At 40.0% G+C, this 12,202-nt stretch overlaps 1 protein-coding gene across 3 annotated transcripts in view; it reads right to left on the bottom strand.

The window, feature by feature from the left end:
- slc12a5a (solute carrier family 12 member 5a) overlaps window positions 1-12,202 on the bottom strand; it is a 172,293-nt gene that overhangs the window by 11,277 nt on the left and 148,814 nt on the right. For all 3 annotated transcript variants that reach the window (XM_075461557.1, XM_075461558.1, XM_075461559.1), the window contains exons 5-19: window positions 11,662-11,716; window positions 10,305-10,435; window positions 7,431-7,678; window positions 6,761-6,972; window positions 4,990-5,157; window positions 4,676-4,774; window positions 3,850-3,907; window positions 3,551-3,725; window positions 3,314-3,432; window positions 2,983-3,081; window positions 2,775-2,894; window positions 1,958-2,062; window positions 1,460-1,628; window positions 861-1,056; window positions 218-387 (exon numbers count right to left, since the gene is read on the bottom strand). In XM_075461557.1, the coding sequence (XP_075317672.1) occupies window positions 218-387; window positions 861-1,056; window positions 1,460-1,628; window positions 1,958-2,062; window positions 2,775-2,894; window positions 2,983-3,081; window positions 3,314-3,432; window positions 3,551-3,725; window positions 3,850-3,907; window positions 4,676-4,774; window positions 4,990-5,157; window positions 6,761-6,972; window positions 7,431-7,678; window positions 10,305-10,435; window positions 11,662-11,716 (2,124 nt within the window). The remainder of the gene's footprint in view (window positions 1-217; window positions 388-860; window positions 1,057-1,459; window positions 1,629-1,957; window positions 2,063-2,774; window positions 2,895-2,982; window positions 3,082-3,313; window positions 3,433-3,550; window positions 3,726-3,849; window positions 3,908-4,675; window positions 4,775-4,989; window positions 5,158-6,760; window positions 6,973-7,430; window positions 7,679-10,304; window positions 10,436-11,661; window positions 11,717-12,202) is intronic.

Below are 12,202 nucleotides of genomic sequence, written 5' to 3'. Positions count from 1 at the left end.
ATTTCTGACACACCCTTCCTCATTCAGTATTTATAGTGTGATCAAAACGGGCTAATTGGCTTTTGTATTTGTTAAGAATTATCAAAACTAAAAAAAAATGGCATCCTCTTAAAAAAAATGTACATGGTGTCTTCATGTAGTCTGCAAGAAATTCGGATATGACAATGAAAGTCTTCTCATGTTGAATTTCTTTGTAGCGGGAACCACTGCACGGTACCTTGTGCTGGCGGAGCAGGAATGGCAGCAGCATCAACATGCCTCCATCGTGGACGATCCACCACACGTCAATGTGACCCTCAGTGAAGCGCTCGCCATTGGACGGGAAGGCTGAGATGTTCTTCGGTACAAGCAGAGCGAGGCGAGCTGCTGTGGTTTCTCTGACTAGCTCTGCAGAACACAGAGGCAGAAAGAAAACACTTCATCTGACAGAGACTCTGGCCCTAAAGGTTTCATTTCCACGCTGCTTTACTTGCTTTTCTGCTGTGGACTTGACTCTAGTAAGCTGGTAGCGGGTATGTCGGTGTGCTTCTCATTAGCAGATTTTTTGTTTCAAGGTAAATTTCTTGAACTAATATTTTCTACATTATTTCTCTTCTTCTTCTTTAAAGGTGTACTGTATTACTAGGATGTTGCACACATCCCCCCTCAGCAGAGAGCTTCATAGGCAGGGTGAGCTACTAAAAACCTGGAGCTTTTAGATCCTTTTCTCACTGAGATGCTCCAGCTGGACATAAAAAGAGCATGAAATCCTCTGCTTTTTCTTGAAGATAAGAGTGTTTGAGCACCTCCCCAATAGTTGACCTTAAAAATCTTATTTTGGATGTGATTATCAGATTCCTTTTATTTTCCCAGGAACTCACCAATAAAGTTCCTCCAGTGCTGGTGTTCATCTCCTTGCTTCCAGTTGCGTGGCCAGGAGACCAGCACAGCGTTGTGTTTTAGGCCTCCCAGACCACTGGCCTGGAGCAGATGTGAAGTAGCATCCCGGAGGTTTGAGGACACGGTCACCTGACAGAAGCCCTTCACCTTCTCAGTATCCATCAGTTTACGAAGTGACTAGGAAGGCAAGAAAGAGAAAATAATTGTACAAACCAAAGTACAAAGACGACTACTTAATCTGAAACTTGAATTTCCATTATAAAAACTTGTGATATGTTGCGATAGGATCACATTTCATGGCATTTACAACTTTTTCACATGTTGAATCTTCCACTAAGTCACATAATTATTGTGTATTACATGTACAACAGGAAGGAATATGAGAGAAACATGCAAGTAAATTCTAACAAGACTAGTTTGGCACTGAAACAAACATCTCAAACTGCAACTTGAAAATAAATTGGTGATAACGTAGTAAAAATGCATAGCTATTCAATGTTTATTGCTAGTACAAAATGTATTGTCCGACACAGAATCAACATGTTATGATGAACTGTCATGATAGTTAAAGGCTCTTTACCTGCTCTGCACGCTGGGCCTGATCACTATTCTCCAGGTAGGTGCCCTCCAGAGCTGTCCCAACAATAGTTAGACCTTTGCCTGCCTTCAGCTGGTTGGTCAGAGACAGCAGACGTGGCTGCTCCACAGTCTGCTCTGCGTCAGTACTAACCATCACCAGCAGCTGTGGCCTGAACGGCGGAGAGAGCGGAGAGCAGAGGCAGTGTGATACAGAGCAGAAAAGTACAGCAAGACAAATGTGGGTGAAAACAACAGTGGAATGTTGACAAGTCCAAAGCAAAGGTAAGAAAATGGCTGAGCTGGCTAAGTTAAAGTCCTTGTTGGGAAAGAGAGACAGAGGAAAACAGCATGAAAGGTTCACGTGCTATCATGTATCCACTAACACTTCTTGTTGTTTGAAAGCACTGACGAGGGAATAACATGCGTAGACATGTTTTTAATTTTCACGTTGTTTAGAATCATGATAAAACAACATAGTGCGTGTTTGTGTGTGCCATACCTCCAGTTCTTGGTGTGTGGTGGACCTTCCTCCAGCCTCATGAGAGCGTAACGTGCAGCGCTCAGAGACAGACCGCGAATCCCATCACCCCATTCTTTCTCCGCACTGTCACACAAACACACACACACACACACACACACACACACACACACAAGTGCCAACAAAGTGCCAGCGTCAGTCAAAACATGAACAATAGCTTTTCAGCTTCATGGTGAGTTTAAAAAGTGACAGTGATACAGTCTGATGTGTCAAAGAGACTAAAGATGGTAAAAGTCACTGGGAATCAAAACACATACGGCTTGTTACTATATAACTAAAGCGTTGATTGATCACTGGAAGACACTAACACCAGCGTCAAGTGATCATAAGCCCCTGAGTTAGAGACTCTATTTGAAATACACATTATTGTTTATTAAGTCACAGTTTAAAATAGGCATGTGCTGATCCTGTTTTTTTTCATTATTATTATTATTATTTCAATCCTTAAAATGGTTTCTTGATGGTTATCTGCCAACCAAAACCAATCTAAAATGAGAACTATTAGTATTATTTTTGTTGTGTATCTTTATACTACACTTGCAACAGAAACGTTTCTTTAAATTAGATAAAGACAACACTTATACCTTTAGTAAAATTCACAATGCACTTCATTGCACTTTCAACTGGCTCAGTCAGTGGAACTAAATCCAAAACCACAAATAGCCATAAGTGCTAACATGAAAGGCTCACGCTATTAATATTCAGTGGATACACACATACGAACATACACACACTACCCAAATACAGCCAGGCTCTCACAGGATTGCGTTGGACTCACCCTGCAAACTCAATATACTTGTAGATGGAGCCGGCAATTACCATGGCGACAATGGCGTAGTACCAGGAGCAGATGAACATAAGAGTGAGACACAAGCTCATCCCCAGGAAGGACAGAGCCCTACAGAGAGAGAAAAAGAGAAATTTAAAATCAGAGGTTTGCTGTGAAACACAAACATGAAGTTTTTCTTTGTAGCTGCTCAGCTAACCAATGATAGAACTTAAAGCGGGGTCTCCAATTTGGAGTCCTCAGCAGCGTTTGGAGGGCACAGGCCAGATTCACGAACATGTAGCACATCAAGAAGAACCTGTGGGATACATTTGAACTCAATTTACAACAGAGTACCTCTTATGTAGTGTGACATAATGTTATTTATCAAAGGCAATCCAAGGTGTTTGTTAACTAAACAAGAAAAGTAATCTGTCTCTTTGTGTGATGAGAAAAATCTTGATACTTTCTTAAATTTCCATTTAAGAAAGTATCAGGCTTTCAACTCTCCCACTGTTAGCTTGTAAAAAAGGAAGAGTTTAACTTCTCACATGGAGAGGATGGGAGCTACAGCATCCAGGGAGGCAATGAGGATGCCAGTCTCACAGATGCAAGCTGTCAGCAGGAGGGACCATGTGGGTTCTCCGTTGGCCTTTCCATGGCCAAAGATCTGGAGGATAGACCAAATGTTTTTTTTAAAATGACCACCATTGTCATTTAAGAATGAGGTGCCAAGTACTGTTTATAAACTTTTATGACTGTAAGCGGTAAAAAGCAGACAGACTGACCCGAAGGGCAGGCACGATGCCATCCTTGGCGATGGCCTGCAGAAGACGGGGAGCTCCCGTCAGGCTCTGAAGCCCCGCCCCGCAGGTAGAGAAGAAAGAGCCGATCACGATCACCCAGGGTGACGGCCAAGCTAACGTGCCAATCACCAAGTTCCCGTGGACGCCCTCTCCAAACCTAAAAGAGATCAACAGCGGGGCTGCAAGATTACAAACAGCATCACTCTTGGACTTATTTAGTGTTAAAAACGAGCACATTTAAAGAGAATAATCACTTTTGGGTTAAGCAAGGATTGACTCACTTGTCCCTGAGGACAACCCCCTCAATGCAGGCGCCAAACAGAATCACACTGGACATGTCTGAGCAGTTGTTGATCAGGAAAATAAAGCTGTTGCATAGAGACAATTAGCATTTCTTTCAAACCGTTGATACTGAATAGAGTCTCTCTCTTTCTATTAGAAAAATTGGACACCTCTCCTTCCAAAGATGCATTTAATTATCTGACAAACCAGTTTATTGTAACAACTGAGAACAGACATAAATCGATTGAATTTAGGATTATATCTCAGAGATCAATCACAATGTAATGTTTATTATCTTGCACTTGCGTAGGCAGTCAGATGATAAGATTAGAAGTCCTAATCAAATCTGTGGAGACCAACAGCTGATTATTTAGAGAAACACTGGAGGACATTCAAGATGGCTGCCTCATTATAATCTTCCTTTTATCTTTAAGCATGTATTAAAGCCATCTGGTTAAAACATTCAAAGTGAAAAAGAAAATAATTACATCATAGAATATGATTATACTCCTAATATAGAAACAAAAATCCCCTGTAGTGAAACACTAAACTGACTCAGAAGCCACCATGATTTTAAAAGAGAGGCCAGTTGTTTCCCCTTTTAGTGACACCCGCATGTTAAAATTCAACTGGTATCATTGCAGTAGTGGCCTTTTCAAATTTAAGATTCTGACCTTTAATAATGAGGCTCCCTGCAGGCCAATAGCTGAAATTACAAATTTCAAATTCTATATCTAAAAATTTTAAGTTATACTTTTTGTTTTTTTTACACAAGCGTGTCCAATAGCCCCTGATGTCCTGCAGGGGGCAGAAGTGAGAGGATACAGACAAAAGAGGTGGTGGTGATGGCTGCAATAGTCCCAATGGGGATTGACTTCTGAGCATCACGCAGATCCCCAGAGCGGTTGGATCCAGCCATGATTCCTTAAGAGACAGTCGGAAAGCAAACAATGTATTAAAAAAGAAACACGTGGTGTGTTCTTAAGCAGAAGAAAATCAGTCGACTCGTGTAATTACACAGCTTGACATTTTGGACAATATCAGCAGTGTCACATAGAAAGCTGTTTGGTAAACCATCAATACAATCAACAAAACTGAAACATCAAATGACAACATTAACTTGTGAAAACAACATTCACCTGTTACAGATGGGAAGTAGATGCCAATCAGCAGTGTGAAGAAACTGGCGATGTCAGCCAACACGTAGCGGTTAGAGTTGGTCAGAGGATCATCCTGTTCTTCTACTGACACCATGTATTTCCTTGCGATTAAGTCTCCTTTCTCATAGTAGGTCCCAAACAGGTTCTCTGAATTGACCATAAACAGTTGTAGAATTATGCTAATGATTGGTTTGGACAGCTAAACATTTAGATAAAAAAACAACAGAAAAAGCAATGTACAATACTTTTAAATTCTCATCTGAACCCTATTTAAATCTACCTTGCTCCTTGGCTATTTAGTGATACCTCAATCAAGATTGTACGCAACTAGTTTAAGCCTCTTCATTTGTTGTTTGGTTACAACAAGCATAAAAGTAACTGCTTTCCCACAGTGACTTTGTAGGGATCCTGACATTTGGCTTAGCCATAGCCCACGGCTCCCAAATCTATACGCAGTATTATCTCACACTAAAGCAAGCGGCTAAATGGTGACTTTTTTAGGGCTTTTAGAAAACCAGGTGCATTATATTAAGACTACCTGGAGGACATCTTTTTAACATAGTTGAAAAGACATAACTTTTGGATGTCATTGAAACTGATGATATAACATGCTAGTAGTGGATTTTGTTTCCATGAGGTTTTCATACATTGAATCAAAATGTCTGCTATTGTATCTTCAAATTTATTTGACACTGATAAACAAAGAAAGAATGTTCAGTGTCAAAGTGAAATTATCTCTGGATTGCGAACTAAATCAACTGCATGCATGAAATTCAAAATACATATTTGCCAGCGTTAAAGGTCACCATACGTGACATTAAAGGTTTCTTGTTATTTATCAATATAAAAAGATTATATTAAATCTTCTTTGATTCAAAGCTGCAAAATAGCAAAATATGTGTACTTTCAAGAGAGGAGAATAATTTTCAAAGGGCACAGTCTTAACTACGGACTGTGATCTTCAAATGTAAAACCCTAACACAGGATTTACTGGGAAATACCAGGCATTTTTCAGACCTTTTCAGACACTCTGTTGTCAATTTGCTGCTGTGTTTGAGATAATTGTCCTGTTGATGACCCATTTCATGTAAAATATTCACCAATACCCCCTTTGTTTATATGGACCATTCCAACAAAGCACTGGATAATGCTGCCACATATAACAACATAATACTGAACCCCAGTGCCAGCATCGCTGGTTTTGGACCAGACAGGATTGGACCTTGAGTTGGTGGGACAACTTTAAAAACAAGGTAGTTATCACGAGGGAAATTTTGCATATCCAGGACACTACTTTTGTTTTTGACCTCGCTGCTTCACCCATACATTGAAGGGCAGGAAACTGTATGATATCACCTGTCAGTCCTGTCAGAAATGTTGCATGCACACTGTAACACAATCGCCTTTTTCAAAAGTACCTGTGTTAGGGTGTACTTATCCAAAGTATGGCCTAACATGATTTCAGCCCTCCTCACTAATTTTATCAACCCTTTTTACTCCGGTTTCTCATGTCCATTTACCATTTATTAAGGAAATTTATGTTTTTCCATCTCTCAACATATTTTTTGTGGAAAAAAAATAAGACATACATCTTCTGTTGCCCAAATCTTATGATGAATTCATCATACTTCAGTTTTTGAGCAGAAGAATGGGCGAAGGCTTATTCAGTTAACAGTGACCCAGCCGACTTAAACTGTACGTGGTAAAAAAAAAAAAGACCTGCTAGCAGATCTAAGACGAATTAACCAACCTGCCAAGACTCCACTGGTGACCCCAGGAATGCCCTGGATTTGAGTCACGTTGTTGGCAGCAAAGTAACTGTCACAGGTGGCGTTGAGGAGAGGTGAATCACAGAACATGCGCCACAGCTGGGTGGTGACTGTCCCATTAGCTGTCTCAATGGACTTGGCACAGACATCAAAGGTCTTCCAGATCAGTGTGCGGTTTCCCAAAATACAAACCCTGCAGAAAAGACAAGCAGAAAATGTTTGTCAAAGCCTTGACGTCACAATGTTACAATATGTAATTACAATTGTTCACACTTAACTTCATGAACAATTTGGTTTTTCATGGTGCAACAACTATAACAGTAAGAATAGACTGTTTAAAAAGATGAATCCCCAAAAAGTGTCTTGTGTTTAAAGTTTGGACCCCAGAGAGCAAAATTGTGGCTGATAAAGTGAATTTACAAAAACATTCACAAGCTTTTGAGTTCATGTAGATTTCTTTTAGCACTGAATCTACTGGTACAGTATTGAGTCATGTTCTGCAAAGCTTACAGGTGAGCTGTTCCTCTCTCCCCTGATCACCTATGATCACATGTGCATTATGAGAGCTCAGGTGTGCTCCAGTTTGACTTCTGGTTATGTTCAGCTGATCAAATCGTAATCTGCTGGACGGTGTTGGTTGTTACTGCTTACGGGAAGTCGGGAGCATCTATGCCTGTCTTGATGACTCCGGCATAGACTGCCAGGATGGAGAGGATGACGCAGGCCAGAAACACCAGGGCCAGCTTATTGACGTACTTAACGCCAACAAACACGACCGTAGCCATGGAGGTCAACAGGATTGTCCCATACACGCGCATGTTGTTCAGCAGGGCAGCCTCCGCCTCAGCACCCTCAAGACCCTCCAGGGGAAAGATGGCTGCTTGGGGAGCTATATAGATCTGAAGAAGAGGGTTAAATCCTTATTATTATTACACTTTCTGTATCCAGGGAAAACACAACTGCATTATTTGTACCATAAAAGTTCCATACAATCTCACTGTGACTCATGGTCATCTTTAAGGTAACTGTTCAGGTATTACTCATACACTTTCACATCACTCTCTCCAGCCTGTCTGGAGATTTAAACAGTCAGATTTAGGGGTCACAAACCTGCTTCTCTGCTTCACTGTTCAATGCTGAACTTAATAAATTTCACTCTTGGTGGGAAAAAAAAAAAAAGTAACAGAAGAAAGAAGAAACGTATTAAAAGAGGTGAGACAGGCAGGGAGGAATGAGGCGAGTGAGGCAGACAACTCTGCCCACATTAATCGTCCTCTACTGGAGCTTTAAGCAGCATAGTGGCTACTATTTTAATTCAGCTTAATTAAAGAACTCAAGCATGGAATTAATATTGCAAATTTACTGTCATTATTACACAGTTACTATTACTTAATCTTAGAATACTCCCATCATACTATATAAAACAGCAAACCCATAATTAGTCCATCGGTATATGTCATCAGCTTCAGATGATTCATGCAGTACTGTTACATAAGCACGGGAATTTCTGCCTTTTTTTTTTTTTTTTAAACCATCCTTTGGTTTCCAACACAAACAACTCAACTACCATAGAGAGCTGTGAGAGAACTGAAAAAACAAGCAGGAAGCTGTGGCTGAATTCGGACAATTGGCTGGAGAAGCAGATCTGATGCTAATAACAGCATATCACTGGGCAAACAAATCTCCTGCCTGACTGTGAACCGTTCATGCCTCTTTAAATAGCACCTTCAGTTAGTGTTCTTGGCATGGGTGGAAGGATGAAACATATTCAAATCAACCCTTTTCACATCAACCCTTCTCACAATTCTGCAGGGATTGTTATTTTACAATGGAAACTAAGCCAGCTTTGACCCAGAAGACAGAATTAACCTCCAGGCATGATCAAACTCTGCATAACTGTTATAGGCAACCAGAAGAAGAATAATAAAAGAATGAAAAATGTATATTCTAGTTTGCTGATAACAGTGGACTAAAGCGTTGAAAGCTGTTTCAAGGAATGGTTTTGCTACTCCACCAGTGTCTTGATGACTCGCTAATGCAGTTTTTACGTAATTATCCATTATTCCATGAAGAATGGGGCACTGCAGAGGAAGATATGTGGAGACAAAGGCAAAAGAAGGGGAGAAGGATGTGAATAATAAAAACATCCCAGCATTTCTTCACAAAACCAGAATTCACATTGAAGAAGACTAATAAGAGACTTAAATGGTTGCAGAGTGCAGCGAGGAGGAAAAACAACGTGAATATAATAGATTACATTCTGCACAAAATAATGTGCTGGAATTGAGACGGAAACAGCATGCAGAGGGTTTATCTGCTCTTTTTTGGCCATTTTCACCCTGGTTCAAGACCTCTTGTGCTCACGGACAGCTGTTCTCCTTATCAGAAAATTTGAACCAATCCGAGGCTTGTAGGGAAGATTAAAAATGAGGGGATCATCTTCCTGCTGCTGAGCAACAAAAATAGTGACAAGAATGGATGAGATTAACAAGCATCAGAGGTTGCTATAGAAACACTGCAACCTAAATATCTCAACGTTCCTGTTGTTGGAGTTGGAAGATAAGACTGATATCAGCTACACTAACATTAATTCAATGGTGCAAAAACCCTGATTTAAGTATAAGAAAAAGAAAGTTTAGACCCAATGTCAGTAGACATCAGTGATTGATTTTTAAATACCCTCGTGCTGCTGGTGTTGTTTGGCTCATGAACTGTTTTCAGTTTTCTCTCCAGATTTCCTTGGACCACAAGAACATGGTGTACACATATATTATGCAATAACAATTTAATCTGATCAAAGGGGCAATATTCACGAGGGGCGGCGCTGCAATTGCTACACAATACCGCTGACATCACCTTAGAGTAAGAGAGATTCTTAGGGGAGAAAAAAATGTGAATTGAGTGATCACTCCCCACTAATCAGGAATCTCCCTTCAGTGCCCTCTTCATTTGTTGTTGATGAGCAGCATCATGTCATTGTCTTTAAGTTATCTGAATGGTGATTTTGTCAGATGATGCAGCAAATCAGGATTTTATTAGAGCAGAGCGACAGTCAGGAAATGCTTTAAGCGACTGCAAGTTGACCCTAGTCTTAATGGACTGATTTTTAGTTCGAAATTCTAATGCATTTAGCTGTCTGACGAAATGTTGGCTATACTAATATACACTTTCACTTTATTGGATGTGTTACATCGCACAACTGTAGTGTTACTTTAACTCTCTAATGTTACTTTAAAAAGTGTGCGATGTACATGAAGAGCGGTGGATCACTTTGTGCAAAGTCAAGTTTGATTGCTTAAGACATTCTAAGCTGAACTGGCTCTTGAACACTTGTTTTCAGTCACTTTTCCACTCCACACTCTCCTTACCATCCTCTGACTCTGACAGTCTGTTGATACTGTCAGTGGCAAAAATAAAAAAATAAAAGGTGAGCGTATGCACCTGATAGAAGCACTGACCTGATGATGACAGAAACAGATCAAAAGAGGAGTGGACACAGACACACTGACATAGGATGTTTCTTACCAGGAGCAGCTCGATGGCTCCCAGGATGTACATGGCTCCAGCGTAGGTGGTTCCCAAATAGAAACAGATCCCCACTGCTCCACCAAACTCAGGGCCCAGCGAACGGGATATCATGTAGTAGGAGCCTCCAGCTGCATGCAAACACAAAATAGAACAAATGCTGTGTGGTGTTTGTATGTTGGTGTGCACAACATTTCTTCTGTATGAAGCAATAACATGAAGCATCATCAATCATCTCTATTAATAAGATGTTGGCTCTGACATTTGTGTGCAACATGTTTGGATCTGCATGAAAAAGTGCTTGATTAACAAATTGACTTATAATTGATGGAGCTAATGATTAACAGCTAGTGAAAGTGCGCATTCGCAAAAAGAAATGAAAATAATTCAAATTATAGTTTGTCATCCTGCAACCACTAAATGTTTGGCAGCTTTACTTAAATGACAAAAAGGTTTCAATTTTCATCAACAATAATGATGCAATCTATAATCTAAAACAACCCTTAATGTGTCATTTTTAGTGCTGTCAAGCAGTTATAATTAAAATTTTCTGTAGAAAATTGCAATCAATTGAGAACTTATTTTATTCTTTTAATGCAACTATACTCAAAACAAATGTATCTCACCTGCCGAGCCTTCTCCTTTAATTAGTTGATGTCAAGTGGATATATTAGTCATTGCGATTTATCGCAACCAATTATGATACTTTAACTAGCATCACTGATTTATTTAAACAGTGTCTTATAGCTTTCTAGTAGTTGTAATTCTTACTCTGCTGGTTTTTGTCATAGAATGCTGCAACATCAACATTGTCTTATCCCTGCATCTCAACACAGGGCCTTTGTACTTGTGTGCAACCGTGTGCAAATTAATTAATTGGGCATAACTAAATAGACCTTAATCAGTACGTTGCAGCAGCATAAAGGCTTCTACCAGTTATAGAGCAGACAGTTATAATTGGCATAAAGATCCCTGCTTCTCTACAAGCCTGTAATTTGCTCTGACCCTTGCAGCATGAACTCCAACTGGTAAGAAACAGGGCACCATTACTATGTAGCTACACATTACAAAATGGAGCTACACTGCATGTGTACATTAATGTGTCCTCATACAGACACAAACCTCCCAAATCAGATCTCCATAGCAGGCATTTGGCTGGTGCTTTATTTTGTGTAAATAATGTTGTGAGACGAAGAAGTTAAAGTCCACAAGAGCGCAGACTAAAGCTCTTAATATTTCTGGTGATATCAAGCTGCGCTCGGAGTTACGTGCCAAAAGCAATCAGGGAAAATAGAAATTTCGAAGCAGACAGTTTCAAACAGAGATGACTGTATGGCACCAGCGTCTGCTTACCCACCTGGCACCACTCCATTGGTAGCGATGGCACTCATCGAGATGGCAGTCAGCATGGTCTACGGGGAGAAGAGAAAAATGAGATCATATTTATCAGATTCTGAATATTCTGCGAGGAAGAGGTCATGACTACTGACTTTCTCATCCTTCCAGCGTTTGAAATGTTACCAGTTGCACTCGATGTTTTCTTTCATCAAAACCCTGATGTATAGCATGACTAAGTACAGTTTTATATCAGTAGGTTTTATAAATTAACTTTACAAATTCCATAACTAACAAACGCTTCTGAGAGTTTACACCTGTGCTTGCAGCTCTATGACTCCACAGTTTTTAATCACATTGTCCCAAAGACTGGAAGCAGAGAGTCTGACTGTAACTTCAACTTTTGACAATTAGCACTAAATTGAGGGTACAGCTAAGGCAGATGGGGATATAATTAGTTTAATAAATCATCAAAGAGTTTAATCAATTACATTTTTTGACTTAATGATGAAGTAGAATAGTTAAGAACCATCAAAGAAAGTCACGTTAGCAGATTTTTATCA

Source organism: Odontesthes bonariensis, chromosome 3, assembly GCF_027942865.1.
Source record: "Odontesthes bonariensis isolate fOdoBon6 chromosome 3, fOdoBon6.hap1, whole genome shotgun sequence".
Classification (NCBI taxonomy): Eukaryota; Metazoa; Chordata; class Actinopteri; order Atheriniformes; family Atherinopsidae; genus Odontesthes; species Odontesthes bonariensis.
The sequence above is the reverse complement of the archived record's forward strand: the minus strand, read 5'-3'. Positions and strand labels throughout refer to the sequence as shown.